Source organism: Equus asinus, chromosome 1 (assembly GCF_041296235.1).
Source record: "Equus asinus isolate D_3611 breed Donkey chromosome 1, EquAss-T2T_v2, whole genome shotgun sequence".
Classification (NCBI taxonomy): Eukaryota; Metazoa; Chordata; class Mammalia; order Perissodactyla; family Equidae; genus Equus; species Equus asinus.
Genome location: NC_091790.1, coordinates 31184133 through 31197255, shown reverse-complemented (window position 1 = coordinate 31197255; position 13123 = coordinate 31184133). Strand labels below are relative to the sequence as shown.

Here is a 13123-nt window from a genome sequence, read left to right as displayed (position 1 = left end):
TATGAAAAGAACTAAATGCTGTTTAGATTGGATAATTTATTTCCGAGTTAATTGGGTTGTAGGTTATTGCATACAAAGCCCTTGCCCGCCGCCAACGTCTGGCAGCCTAGGCTTTAAAATGGGTTCTCCTGATTTACTCCCAGCAGCAGTGCCTGTGGCCGAAGCTCGTACAGGGAAATACGCTCTAATTTATTTTCCTTTCCTTCCTACCTGTTGTAATTTAAAATTCTGTAATTCATTTCATTAGCTGTTATCTGTGACTGTCTATATGTAATTGCATATCTGATAAGCAGTAGCATTAGCACTGCTGACTGAAGTTGCAGGCTTCAGCAGTTTGGGTCTGGGTTTTGGTTGGTTGGTTGGGTTTTTGTTCTGTTTTAGCTTTATGAACTTTTTTTTGCATTCAAGGCATGTTGGAAGGAGTCACCTTATATTCTATAAGATTCAGTTGTTGCTGTAACATATTTGGGTAAAAAATGAAGAGAGAAGGAAGAGGAAGAAGATGGGTGTGGGAACTGAAAATCAAGTCAGAGCGCGCGTCTGTGGCCATACACGTCTGTGCTCTTGAAGGAGAATCCTTTGGCAAAAGCGTCTTTGCCTCCTTTTGTGGAGGATTGACTCCACCTGTTCTCACGAAGCTGCCACGGGTTGCGTTTCCCGTTGTTTGCTGTTAAACAGATGAGAAAATCCTTCCTGGGGTCGTCTGCTTACAAAATACAAGAAGGGTGTGTTCCCTTAAAACGGAGGTTTGGGTGACTGAATCCTGAGCTAGCTTTCGTTACTGCAGCTTGGTTGGTGGCCAGATCATTGAACCTTAATGTTCAAGACTGTCCATGGCTCCAACCAGCACAATTAGATGGTGACAAGCCACCACCTTGGTCTGTTTAAGAGTGAACTGTTCTAGAAGGCTTCCCTTCTTCGCACACACTTGCACAAACGCTAAACATCCCCTTCCGCCAGGGGCTCTGAAACTTCTGAAGTACGTTTCCGCCAAGACAGAGACCCGCCTTCCTAGGGGAGCTGCAGAGAGGGACAGAGTCCAGGGATGGCTCCGGGGCCTTCGCAGCCTCCAGTCCCCAGCCCGGCCCTTCAGCGGAAACCGTGCACCTGGGCAGCCTCGCCTGCCCTCTCTCGGGCCCGCGGGGCTGGCCGGGGCCCTGGTGCTGTCCGTTGACTCTAATCCTGCTTGAGCAGCTTCTCTTTAGTGTGGAAGGATACCCTGCTTTTCCTTCCTCTGGAAGGTTGCGAGGATTCCGTGCAGCTTACTGCCATGCGCACAGCAGCGATGCGGGGAGGCCGCTTTCACTCCGGGTTCAAACAGTGAACAAGCTCTCAGTCAGGCCTGGGCTGGGGCTCCTCTGGGGCGCAGCGTCCTCTGCCCGCCTCTGCCTGAAGCGACCCCCTCACTCCTTCTCCAGCCACCTGTCCTCTTCACCTCAGAGCCTGTTCACTACCTCCCCGTGTCAGGTGGTCCCCATCAGAGACCCTCTCCCCCTCCCACCTCAGCGTGTCAGCTCTGTGAGGGCCGGGAATTTGTTTTATTCAGGGCCAGTCCCCTGACACCTGGCCTGTGTCTGGCCCATTGGACACATTTAACAGATATTTTCTGAATGACTGGTTGACAACTCAGTAGATGAATAAATGATCGGACGGACGCATGGCATGTATTGTGTGGCGGCAGGAGATAAGGTGGGGGTATTTAGCGTGTCTTCTTCATGTGCTGTAAGGGGTTGAAAGCGGCCATTGTTAGCACATTCCATGATGCTGTAGCAGGGAGGGAAGGAGAGCCAGGCACCCACGCTCCTGTTCAGTGGCTCAGCATCAGACACTGAGAGGGAGACGCTGGGGACACCTTGGCTGTGCACTAACCACTCGCCTAACCTCCCCACGAACAGCGCCCGCACCCCTCCAGCAGAGTAACAGCTCTCGCTCCATCAGACTGACCAAAGCACTGGATTGTGCTCCACTAACGCTCCCCAGAATGCACCTCATTTTCCTGCCCTTTTGCCTTGAATTTAGACCCGCAAAATCTGTGAACTTCCCTACGCAAATTAAGATTCGAATGTTATCAACTTCACGGTTCTAGCCATCAGTTCCAAAAATAGTCATTTTGTGTAATTTGAGAAAGAGAGGAAGTCCACAGATTTACAGCTGAGGTTTTCCCTAGCAGATGGCAGCTGTTCAAACAAAAACATTAATCTGTGGGAGTTGCGTGTGTGCACGCTTGTGTGTTCCCAGGTTTATGGAAGTTGAACATGTGTGCGTTTCTCTTCCACCGCGGCGGATCCCGGTGGGTGAGCAGTTCCTGGGGAGGACCGTGTGCTGCGGGTGAGGGCTGTGGGCCAGCAGACAGGGCAGCCTCGTGTCCCGCCAGTGTGGCAGATCCTAGGGGACGGAGTGACAGAAATCGCTGACTGTGAGGCTGAGAAATGAAGATGCCCCATGCCCCGTGTCTGCAGGCACATGCGCTTTCCTCCACTTTGACTCCCCTTCTTTCTGAAACAGCAGAACATCTGTAGCGAGGGCTCTGTAGACCGGAGTACCAGGAAACAGCACAGGGAAATGAGCGCCAAAAAGAAGTGAGACTTTAAAAAAGCAAGATGACATATTAAAAAGTATAAAAAAGGTGTAAGAGGATTTTGTGTGTGTTAGTTTTCTTACTTATTTATGTGCTTATTTCCAGCTTTATTGATATGTGATTGACATGAACACTGTGTAAGTTTAAGATGTACAGCACGTGGATGTGATGACGCTTATATATTGCAGTGTGATTAGTGACATAAGGTCAGCTACCCCTTCCGTCACGTCACGTAATTACCATTTCTTTTTTGGGGTGAGAACATTCAAGATCTGCTCTCTTAGCACCTTTCTAGGATACAGTACAGTATTGTTAACTATACCCACCATGCCTGCGTTAGATGCCACATAAAAGGACCTCCTTCCAGGACTTATGGGATGCTGAGAGGTCGTGGCCCTACCGCCTGGCCTCAGACTCGGTGGTAATTACAGTAATCAATTTCCCCACATCAGTGAGACCTCAAAATCTTCAGACCAGAGGGTCTGCCCTCACTGTTTGTAAATTCTTTCTTATTTTTCTCATACAGCCTTAGCATTTATTATGGCGAGGGTACCAGTATTGATTTTGCTACTTCATTGTCTTACATGGAGCATGTGCCATAATCATGTTTAATTATTTAATCATTTTTATTAAATGGGCATCTTTTCCCCCCTTTGCTGAGCTAAATCAACTGTCCCTGACTTGGGCGAGTGAGTGAACGCTGCTCCCCAAATCACTGAACTGTACGTTCCCGTTAGGGTCCTCATCCTGCTCGTGAAGGCAGGGGTTTCCTGGTACCCTGGCTCCAGAGAACAAGTACGCCGTTGAGACCCTGCAGAGATCCCTTCTCCAGGCTACCGAATTTCAGCTCTGTTCTTCTGGGGTCTAGTTTTCACACCTTTCAAGCCCTTTCACTCTTTCTTGCCAAGAATTCTAAGTTGTCCTCATTGATGCGATGCCCGATGTGGAGCAGCACAGTCCTTGCCCACTGCTGTTTCATGCTTATCTACCAGGACTACTTGGCTACTTATCTCCACTTGTGGGCCCACATGACCTGTGGATCCTTTTCTGCCCTAATGAATCATTCTGGTCATTGTCCGTTGGTTATTTATGCAGGCTGTTTCTCTTCTTGTCTATTTGCCTTTTCTACAGACATGTTGTTTGGGTTCTTTCTGAGTAAAATGGCCTTGAGCAAATGGCTTATGGGGAGAACTGAGGGGAGAATTTGGGTTTGTTACTTTGTGATTATAGTTAAATTTGTTAGTGGGACGTGACACATTCTTTCGTGCTTGTATCACTGTACTGACACTTAAGAGAGACACCACCTTGTAAGATGAGCGTAAGCTGTGGGGTTGAGGGGGAAGCCGGTAAGAATTGCAGCTCTCCTATTTATTGGCTGTAACCAAGTTACTTAGCCTCTCTTAGCTCAGTTTCCTTGTATGTTAAATGGGAATAATCATACCTATGTGGTAGACCTGAGAGCATTAAATGAGATAATGTATGTGCTTATCAAGATAACTTAAGGTGCTATTGGAATGTGGTAAGTTTTTAAGACATAATTGTTATTTTTGTTACAATGCATAGTGATTATATATGTAAATGTAACGGAGAGGATTTTTATCCAGTTTAACTGGTTTAGGTTCCTTTGTACAAAGATGTAAGAGATGCGTACTTATCATAATGACAGTTTTATATAAGATCCTCCCCAAACTTGTAATCAACTTTTACGTAGAGAGAGTTACTATGAAAAACAGAACTAGAAGGAGGGCGGACACAGGAGGATAAATAAGTATACATATAATTTGTACATAGTAACCCTTGGCATGTCCGATAGATGGGCTCAAAAGTAATGAGAAACTGGGAGAAAGAAGTGTCTGGGATTTCTCCAGCCAGTCCCAACCAGTCAGATTGTATGAAGTGAAAATGTCCTTCGTGACTTGAGCTCTAGGCTGTAAATGTTATCTTAGGAGGCTCAGCGGTGGCAGGCAGCATATATCTTTAAGATTAAGCATGACTTTGGTACGAATAAAACTTGGCGTCCTAACCTGCCCTTATGGGGTTGATGATACCAGAGAACTTGTGTGTGTATTTTTAATGTGTTGTCCGCCCTGTCTTCAGCAGTGGTTATGTCTTGCTCTAAATTAACAGGCCCCTCTCTGGGGTCTCCCCTCTGTGTGGGTTCCTCCTGTAAGGAGGCCCATCCTGGAAGTACCCTGGAAGCCCCCAGACTTGAGTTCCAGGCCCCATGGTCCTCCTCCAGGGGGCTGCGGCTGCCTGGCCTCACTGATGGAAATGGAACTTGAGTTACCTTCAGCCTGGCGCTTTGTTTTGAAGTTGAAACCAGGATTAGCCGACCCTGGAGGCTGTTTTTAAGCAAGTGTCTTCATGTGTTCCTTTTATCTTGATGTTTGTCACTAAAGCGTTGTGAATATTCTGTTCCTATCTGTCATTCATATAAAAGATCTGATATCCTCACTTCTGATCGTTGAAACCCCTCAAGACCTCATTAAATGAGCGCTCCATCTGTCCGGGTCGGAGTGAAGTTCCCTCGCTGCTTCTCCATCACCCGCTCTGCCCCCCTCTCTCCTCCTGGGCTCATCTTCCGTAGATGGCACCCCTCAGCTTTGCATTTTTTTCAGTACAATGGGTTTCTGACTTTCACATTTGGATTTCAGCCTGCCTTCTCAAAGCAAGCGATGGCCACAGACCCCTCGGGCGGCCGCCACGGGAGCGGTGTTCCCCTCTCTCCCCTTTCCGGATAGCTTTCTGCTTTCTTTCTCTGCCCCACCAGCTCGAGGATGGCTGAGAGTAACGGTGATTTAGCCTCTGTGGGTTACAACCCATGATAGGGCCCAGAGGACTTGACGTCGTTCATCTCCTCTAGTCCTCACAGCTCCCATTTTGCTCATGAGAAGGTAGGAGACTCCCAAGGGTTATGTCATAGTCCCCAGGTCACACAGCTCGTGACCCCAAATCTGGGGTTGGTTTGACTCTGAAATGCTCCCTGGCAGGACAAAAGGGAGGGCCATCTGGTCTTCCTCCTCACCACCTCCCCAAGCCATGGGAGGACCTACCACCGGTTACTTGGGGATCCAGATACCGAGCTTCAGTAAGGAGTGTGGGGTACTGTCCCCCAGGCTGATGGCATCTCCTGGCAGAAACGCCCTGAAAGCTAAGTGAGGTTTTATGGCACCGAATTCAATGAGATAATACATGTAAAAGGACTTTGTAAAACTGTTCCAGAGCTTCGTGCTCTGGCCTGGAGATCTAACTACTTTTCGATGGAAATATTAGATTTTTACAATATAGTATTTAACATCCTCTATTGTGCTTTTTAAACCCGGTATACTCAGGAACTATCTGGTCACTTGATTTTGCGTGACGCAAGCGTGCGTGATCTTCTTTGCTTTCCACCAGAGCAAAAGCTTAAGCGTGGTCTCCCTTCGCTTCTTGGCAGCGCCCCATCATCTCCATCTGCTGGGGACACCGGGACTCGCGGCTGCTGATGGCGTCAGGGCCGGCCCTGTACGTGGTCCGTGTGGAGCACCGGGTGTCCAGCCTGCAGCTGCTGTGCCAGCAGGCCATTGCCAGCGCCCTGCGAGAAGACAAGGACGTCAGCAAGCTGACGCTGCCCCCCCGCCTCTGCTCGTACCTCTCCACTGCCTTCATCCCCACCATCAAGGTAAAGCCCTCCACCCACCCTCTCCTCCTGCCTCACCCCTGCTGGCCGCCTGTTCCCGAAGGCTCGCCACGAGGAGGGCAGAGACAGGGAAGACTGGAGAATCCCAGGGCAGGAGCACAGAAGCGTGTCTGCTCCTTGACAAGTGCGTCTGGGTGATGAAGGTGTGCGGCTCTGCAGAGTTCTGCCACGGTCTCCCACACATGCAGTCCGTCCCCAGCATCACCGTTAGTGTCCACGAGAGATTCGCCTTGTGTGATGCACACAAGCTTTCTCATGGCAGAGGCGGTATTCTGAGCTTGACTGGTGTGTTGCCCGGATGATCAGTCTGTCTTGTTCCATCCTGACTTCCTGGCAGATGCTGCCATTATTCCCACGTGAGAAAGCAGGAGACGTGTTCCCAGAAGTGAGGGACTTGCTCCATGGCTCATTAGGGGAACTGTCAGGATGAGACCCTGTTGATCCTGGGGCCTGCTCTCCTCACCGCTGTGCTGAGGGGGGCAACCCCCACCCAGCCCTTAGGTCAGCCGTCCTATGTGCTGACTGTAGCCTGAGAACCGGTCTGTTGTCATAGGTAGTGTGTGGACTCTGCCTGCCAGTGGCTGTTGGAGTCTGAGTTCCCTGTAACCTCGGGCCCTCCGCACTGTAGGTTCTTCCCTGTGTTCTCTTTTTTGTATTCTGTCTCTGCTTCTAAGTATCAGATTGACTTGTTGCTTACTTTTTTCCTAGAACATCAGAGTTTGGGAATCTGCTGTGATATTTTTTTCAAGTTGCTTTACAATCTGGGTTCAGCACCAGTGACTCTCAGCCCTGGCTGCTCATTAAAATCACCCAGGGAATTTTTAGAAAATACGCATGCCCAGGCCCACCCCCAGAGAGTCCACTTTGATCGTCTGGGTGGGATCCTGGCTTAGGGATTTTTTAAAGCCCCCAGCAGATTCTGACGCCCCCAGAGTGGGACTCACTTTTCCGCACCATGTGGTTAATGCCCCCGAGCTGCCCGCCAGTGCTCTGCCAGGGTAATCAGTGACGTGCGCACTCTTTTCTCTCCATGTCCTGCCTCCAGCCCCCCATTCCAGACCCCAACAACATGCGCGACTTTGTCAGCTACCCGTCGGCCGGCAACGAGCGTCTGCACTGCACCATGAAGCGCACGGAGGACGACCCGGAGGTGGGCGGCCCATGCTACACGCTCTACCTGGAGTACCTGGGCGGGCTCGTGCCCATCCTCAAGGGGCGGCGCGTCAGCAAGCTGCGGCCGGAGTTCGTCATCATGGACCCGCGGACAGACAGCAAAGCAGGTGGGCCCCTCGCCGCAGGACCGTGGACCTTGTGCTCGGGGGTGGTTGCAGAGTGGGGATCCTGAGCAACCGCACAAAGACAGTGCCTGTCTGTGAAACGGGAGCCTGCGTCGGCTAGCGTGCAACGTCCTTGAAGCCACTCCCTTTCCAAAATCCCATTGCAGTTCCCGATTCTCTAAGTGGACTTTCTGACAGGTTTTTAAGAGCATTCCGTAAGGCTCCGTGTGGCTGGGGCCGTGCATAGAGGAAGCATCGGCTCTCAGTGGAGAGGAAGCTGGCACAGCCCTTCCGGGAACAGCTTCCTCTTCCAGTTATTGATCAGGTGTTCATCGAGGGCCTTCGGGTACTATTGAGACAGTGACAATAACAGTGAGGTGCCGTCACTGCCCTCCCTGTGCAAATGATGGAATAAAACGTTTCAGACCTTCAGCCTCCTGCTGCAATCTCACTTCTCGCTAATCCACATTAGCCGCTTTTTAGCTGATTCCCAAGGAGAATTCTTGCCGGTCCATAAAGATTTGGCATGACGAATCACTCCTTCTGAGAGCTCCCTCCTGTACCGATCTTCATGACGTATTCAGGGCGCTCGCTGTGCACCTCTCTCCAGGATCCCAGAGTGTGAGCTCCCGGGAGGGACTTCGCCCTTTTGGTGGTAGTGACTGTCGAGGCCCGAGGCCCCCTCAGCTGTACCTGCTGGCTCAAACGTTCCACCACCGCCTATGAGCTTCCGCCTGTCACCCAGAGCAGAGTGAGCAACCCTGTGTGCCTGTCACCTGTCAGTCAGTCAGCTGCTGGCATCCTGCGGGGCACACAGTCCCTGAGTCCTCAGAGCCTGGAGGGAGGCAACTGAGTCATCTTGCACCCCCAGTGCCTGGCAAGCGCCTGACCTTGAGACAACGTGGGTTGAAATGGATTCGTTTTCGTAGTTCGTACTTGTTCTCTCCACTTCCCAGCTCACCTTCCCGCCCATTAGACTGGCCGCTGCCCCTTGTTAGGTCCCTGAAGCCGCTGTGACATGTAGCATGACCACAGTTCTCCTAGTGTCACATGCCGTGGGCCTTTTCAACCTTGGCCTCACTTGCCCGCTTCAGTATTTTACATATTTGGTCCACCTCTGTCTGCTTTTCTTTATGGGAAGGCCCGGCATCTCCGGCAACATCCCACTGTCAGTGTGAGTGCGTAAAATTGAAAGGAGTAAAGCTGTACTTTACAAAATTGGACGTCAGTGAGTTATTGCGTCTTTTGAGTCGTGCCAGAACTAGTACCAAGAGCAGGGAGAGCGAGAGGAATCGGAGGCCGGTAGGCAGGCAGGTGGAAAGGAAGGAGGGGGAAGACTCCGAGGGCAGGAAGGCAAAGTGAGAAAAACCGGGGAGCAGCCGGCTTAACTCAGAAGGAAACTGCGCTTTCAGGGCAAGAGAGAAGGCAAGAGCGCCGTTAGAGATGACAGCAGGGGGTGTGGGGAAGGCCCTGAGCCCGGGGGCGCATCACCTCTTCTCATCGGGGGTCATCGTCTCTAAGGTTCCTCCCGTGTATACAGTTTTATAAAACCTATGCTCAGATCCATGTTGACGGGAACTTACGTGGAGAGCTTGCTTCTGTGCCCCCCGGTGCATCAATGTCCCACCGAAGAACAGGACAGAAGCGGCAGGTGGGAGTGCTGTGGGGCCAAGGCTGCAGCTCCCTCGGACCTGGCTGGCTTGGACCTGACCTGACCGTCCCAGGCCCACTTCTCCTTAATGGTCACATTTATCAGCTCATCCACCACACGCAGGCTGGCTCGATTGCCAGCAGTCCTGTGGGGAAGGAGAGGTCTCATTTTTGGAATTAAAAGAATTAAAAAGTTGTAAAGCAAAGCAGATCGACAGCAGGTGCTCAGCGCCTGCTGTGTGCGGTCCTCGAGTCCCCTGTGCCTGTGACGCAACACCAGGGCACCTCTGCCTTCGCGGAGCTCGTAATCCCTTTTGGGTGATAAGACAGCTTCACACTTGAAAAGTTCAATAAAAAAGTCAAGATTTAAATGCCTCAAGACAGAAATAGAAGATGTCTCACGAGGCAGAACATGACTAATTGCCAGCTGCATGGTTCAGAGGAGGGAACGATTCCTGACTTTAAGGAGCAGGGATTTCTCATTGTGAGAAGCCCATCGGCGCTGCCAGCTCTCCACGTCATTGTCTCGGATGTGTCCGTGGGCCACCTCCCTGCAGATCACCTGGGACGCTTACTTGACTCCAGGGTCCCATGCCTGCCCCTTCGATGGTTTCGGCAGGTTGGGGGCGAGGCCTAGAGATCTGCCACTTAGTGGGGGCCCCAGGGGATTGTCCGCTTTGAAGGTTGTGATCCCCAGTTGTAAATGATCTCCAGGTGACTTAGCAAATGTGTTCCTCAGAGTTATCAGTGTGCGTTTTCATGATAGATAGCATGAGTCCCAGTAATTTTTTTTAGCAAAAATTCACCAATTTTCCAAAGGAATCTTTGGTCTGGCTTGTCTGGACTGAATTTTGTGCGCCACCCCCCCCAGCAGTTCACACATTAACGCCCTAACCCCCAGTGTGACTATTTGGAGAAAGGGCTTTTAAGGGGTAATTAAGGTTAAATGAGGCCATAAGGGTGGGGTCCGGATCTGATAGGACTGATGGCCTTATAAGAAAAGGAAGAGGGAGAGAGCTTGCTCTCTCCACACACACATGTAGGCCAAGGAAAGGCCATGAGAGCTGAGCACACAGCAAGAAGGTGAGCATCTGCAGGCCGAGAACCCAGCCGCGCCGGTACCCTGACCTTGGGACTTCTTAGCCTGCATTATCACATGAGCCAGTTCCTTATAATCTCTTTCTCTTTCTGTGTGTGTGTGTCTCCTGTTGGCTCTGTTTCTCTGGAGAACCCCGACTAATGCAGATTTTAGTACTGAGAAGTGGGGAGCTGCTGTAACAAATAACGAAAATGTGGAAACTGCTTTGGAACTGGGTCATGAGTCAAGGCTGAAGAGTTGTTTCATTTTGTTGTTTTCCTCCCCAAATCCCCAGTGCATAGTTGTGTGTCCCAGTTGTAAGTCATTCTAGTTCTGCTATGTGGGACTCCACCACAGCATGGCTTGATGACTGCTGTGTAGGTCCATGCCCAGGATCTGAACCAGTGAACCCCGGGCTGCGGAAGCAGAGCACGTGGACTTAACCACTTGGCCATGGGGCTGGCCCCTGGGGGCTGAAGAGGTTTGACGTACATGTTAGAAATGTGGACGTTAGGGCCGTATCTGGTGAGGTTTCAGACAGAAATGAGGAACATGTTATTGGAAACGAGAGGAAAGTGATCCTTGTTATGAAGTGGCAAAAACTTGGCTGAACTGTGTTCTGGTATTTTGTGGAAGATAAAACTTGCAAGCCAATGAAATGGGATATTTAACTGAGAGATTTCTAAGCGGTTTCGGAGGAGTGGCTTAGTTCCTCCTGATGGCTTCTAGTAAAATGAGAAGGGAGGAGATAGAGAAATGGAAGGAATTGTTAAGCAGAAAGGAACCGGAAGTTGGAGATTTGGAAAATCCGTTCACGACGACATGAAGGCAGACCGCTGGACTTCTTGGATTCGACAGGACGGGCTGGTGGAGCTGTTCTGCTAGGAACATGCGCTATTCTTCAAGAGGGAAAAATGACCCCAAAAGCAATTCACAGGTCAGCAGGGCCACTGCCTCGGTTTCACCTGGCCAGCAGCCTCCGCCTGGAGCCTTGAGGGCAAGACCTCAGCCCGTCAGAGCCCTGGGGACCCCCACCTTGAGCTGTTGGGGGGACACTGCCATCCCACGGGGCCTGGAGGCATAGTATTAAACCAGAGAGGATTATTCTTGAGGCTTAAGATTTAATTGAATTCGCCTTACTAGATTTTGGACTCACTTGGAACTGTCCCCTTTTCCTCCTTTCCTGTTTCTCCCCTTTGGAACGCAAATGTCTGTCCTCTGCCTGTCCCACCACTGTGTTTTGCGTTTGGAAGCACATACCTTGTCTAGTTTCATAGGCTCACAGCTGGAAGGGAGTTCTGCCTCAGTGTGAATCGTTCCTCGAATCTCTGATGAGAGGCTGTTCAGATGAGAGACTGGACCTTAGATGTTAGTGTTGATGCTGGAAGGAGTTCAGACTGTGGGGGCTGTTGGGACGGAATGAATGTCTTTTGCATGGGAGAAGGACGTGAATGAGGGGGAACCGGGGTGGGATGCTACGGACTGAATTGTGTCTTTCCCCCCAAGTTCATGAGTTGAAGTATGGACCCGGGGTGGGGCTGTATTTGGAGATAGGGCTTTTAGGGGTGATTAAGGTTCAATGAGGCTATAAGGGTGGGGTCCTTATCGCATAGGACTGGTGGCCTTCTAAGAAGAGGAAGAGAGATGTCTCTGCACACACACACTGAGGAAAGGCCCTGTGGGGACACAGGGAGAGGTGGCCTTCAGCAAGTCAGGGAGAGGCCCTCACCAGAGCCAGGCCATGCTGGTCTTGGACTTCCAGCCTCCCAAACTGAGGAAATAAACTTCTGTCGTTCACGCCACCCAGTCTATGACATTTTGTTATGGCAGTCCAAGCAGACTGAGACAGAGCTTACATTTAAAAGCTATTAAAATTGTGCTTAAAGAGGACTTTTTCAAATTCTAAAAAGACATCTGATTCAGGTTGCGTATTTTGAAAAGGCATTCAACCCAGATGAAAGAAGCATGTGCTAGAAAACTGACAAAATTGGAGTGAAGCCCCAGACGTCATAGTTAAGGCTTTGGTTCTCAAAGAGCGATCCCAACTCGCATTTTTCCACAACTTGGATGTTTCTTGCAGAATTCCCATGAGAGATTGATGACACAGACTCTCTGGAAGTAAGAGGTCCGTGTGGCCACCACCCCCGGGCTCCCGCCACTTTGATCTGATGCACTGCCCTGGACCTGCAGCTGTGTCGATGGCAGGGGGCAGAGCGCAGCACCTGCGCGTGTGCACTCGTACCACCGAACGAGCAGGACTCGACCGCGGCTCAGAAAGCAACTGCCTTCCTCTCACGCCGCCCCTTTAAATGCGTTCAGTGGGCAAGTCCTTCCTCTGCTCCTGGGCGAGTGCTTCTCAGCCCTGGCTGCACATGGGAATCACCGGGGAGCCTTCACAGTCATCAGTACCCGTGCCCACTCCCGGGATCCTGCTGCAGTTGGTTGGGGCTGCAGCAGGCGGCAGGGCGAGATCTTTTTCTTTCGGGAAGTCTTTATCGAGTCTTGGGGTTGTTCTCGTCTCTGGGGTTCCAACAGGAGGCAAGACAGGCAACTCTCCTTCCACTAGTTGGGGTGGTAGACAGTAAAAAAGTGGTTATGGGGGCCAGCCCAGTGGCGTAGTGGTTAAGTTCATGCACTCTGCTTCACCGGCCCAGAGTTTGCGGGTTTGGATGCCAGGCGCGGACCTACACACCACTCATCAAGCCATGCTGTGGCGGTGTCCCACATACAAAAAATAGAGGAAGATTGGCACAGATGTTAGCTCAGGGACAATCTTCCTCACCAAAAAAAAGTAGTTATGAATGTTTATGCTCCCCCCACCCCCAGTGTGTATGTTGAATCCTCATGCCCAGTGTGGTGGT

At 50.9% G+C, this 13123-nt stretch overlaps 1 protein-coding gene across 2 annotated transcripts in view; it reads left to right on the top strand.

Annotated features, from left to right (window-relative positions):
• TULP4 (TUB like protein 4) overlaps window positions 1-13123 on the top strand; it is a 229559-nt gene that overhangs the window by 195274 nt on the left and 21162 nt on the right. For both annotated transcript variants that reach the window (XM_070483936.1, XM_044760737.2), the window contains 2 exons: window positions 6015-6239; window positions 7303-7537. In XM_070483936.1, coding sequence (XP_070340037.1) covers window positions 6015-6239; window positions 7303-7537 — 460 coding nt within the window. The remainder of the gene's footprint in view (window positions 1-6014; window positions 6240-7302; window positions 7538-13123) is intronic.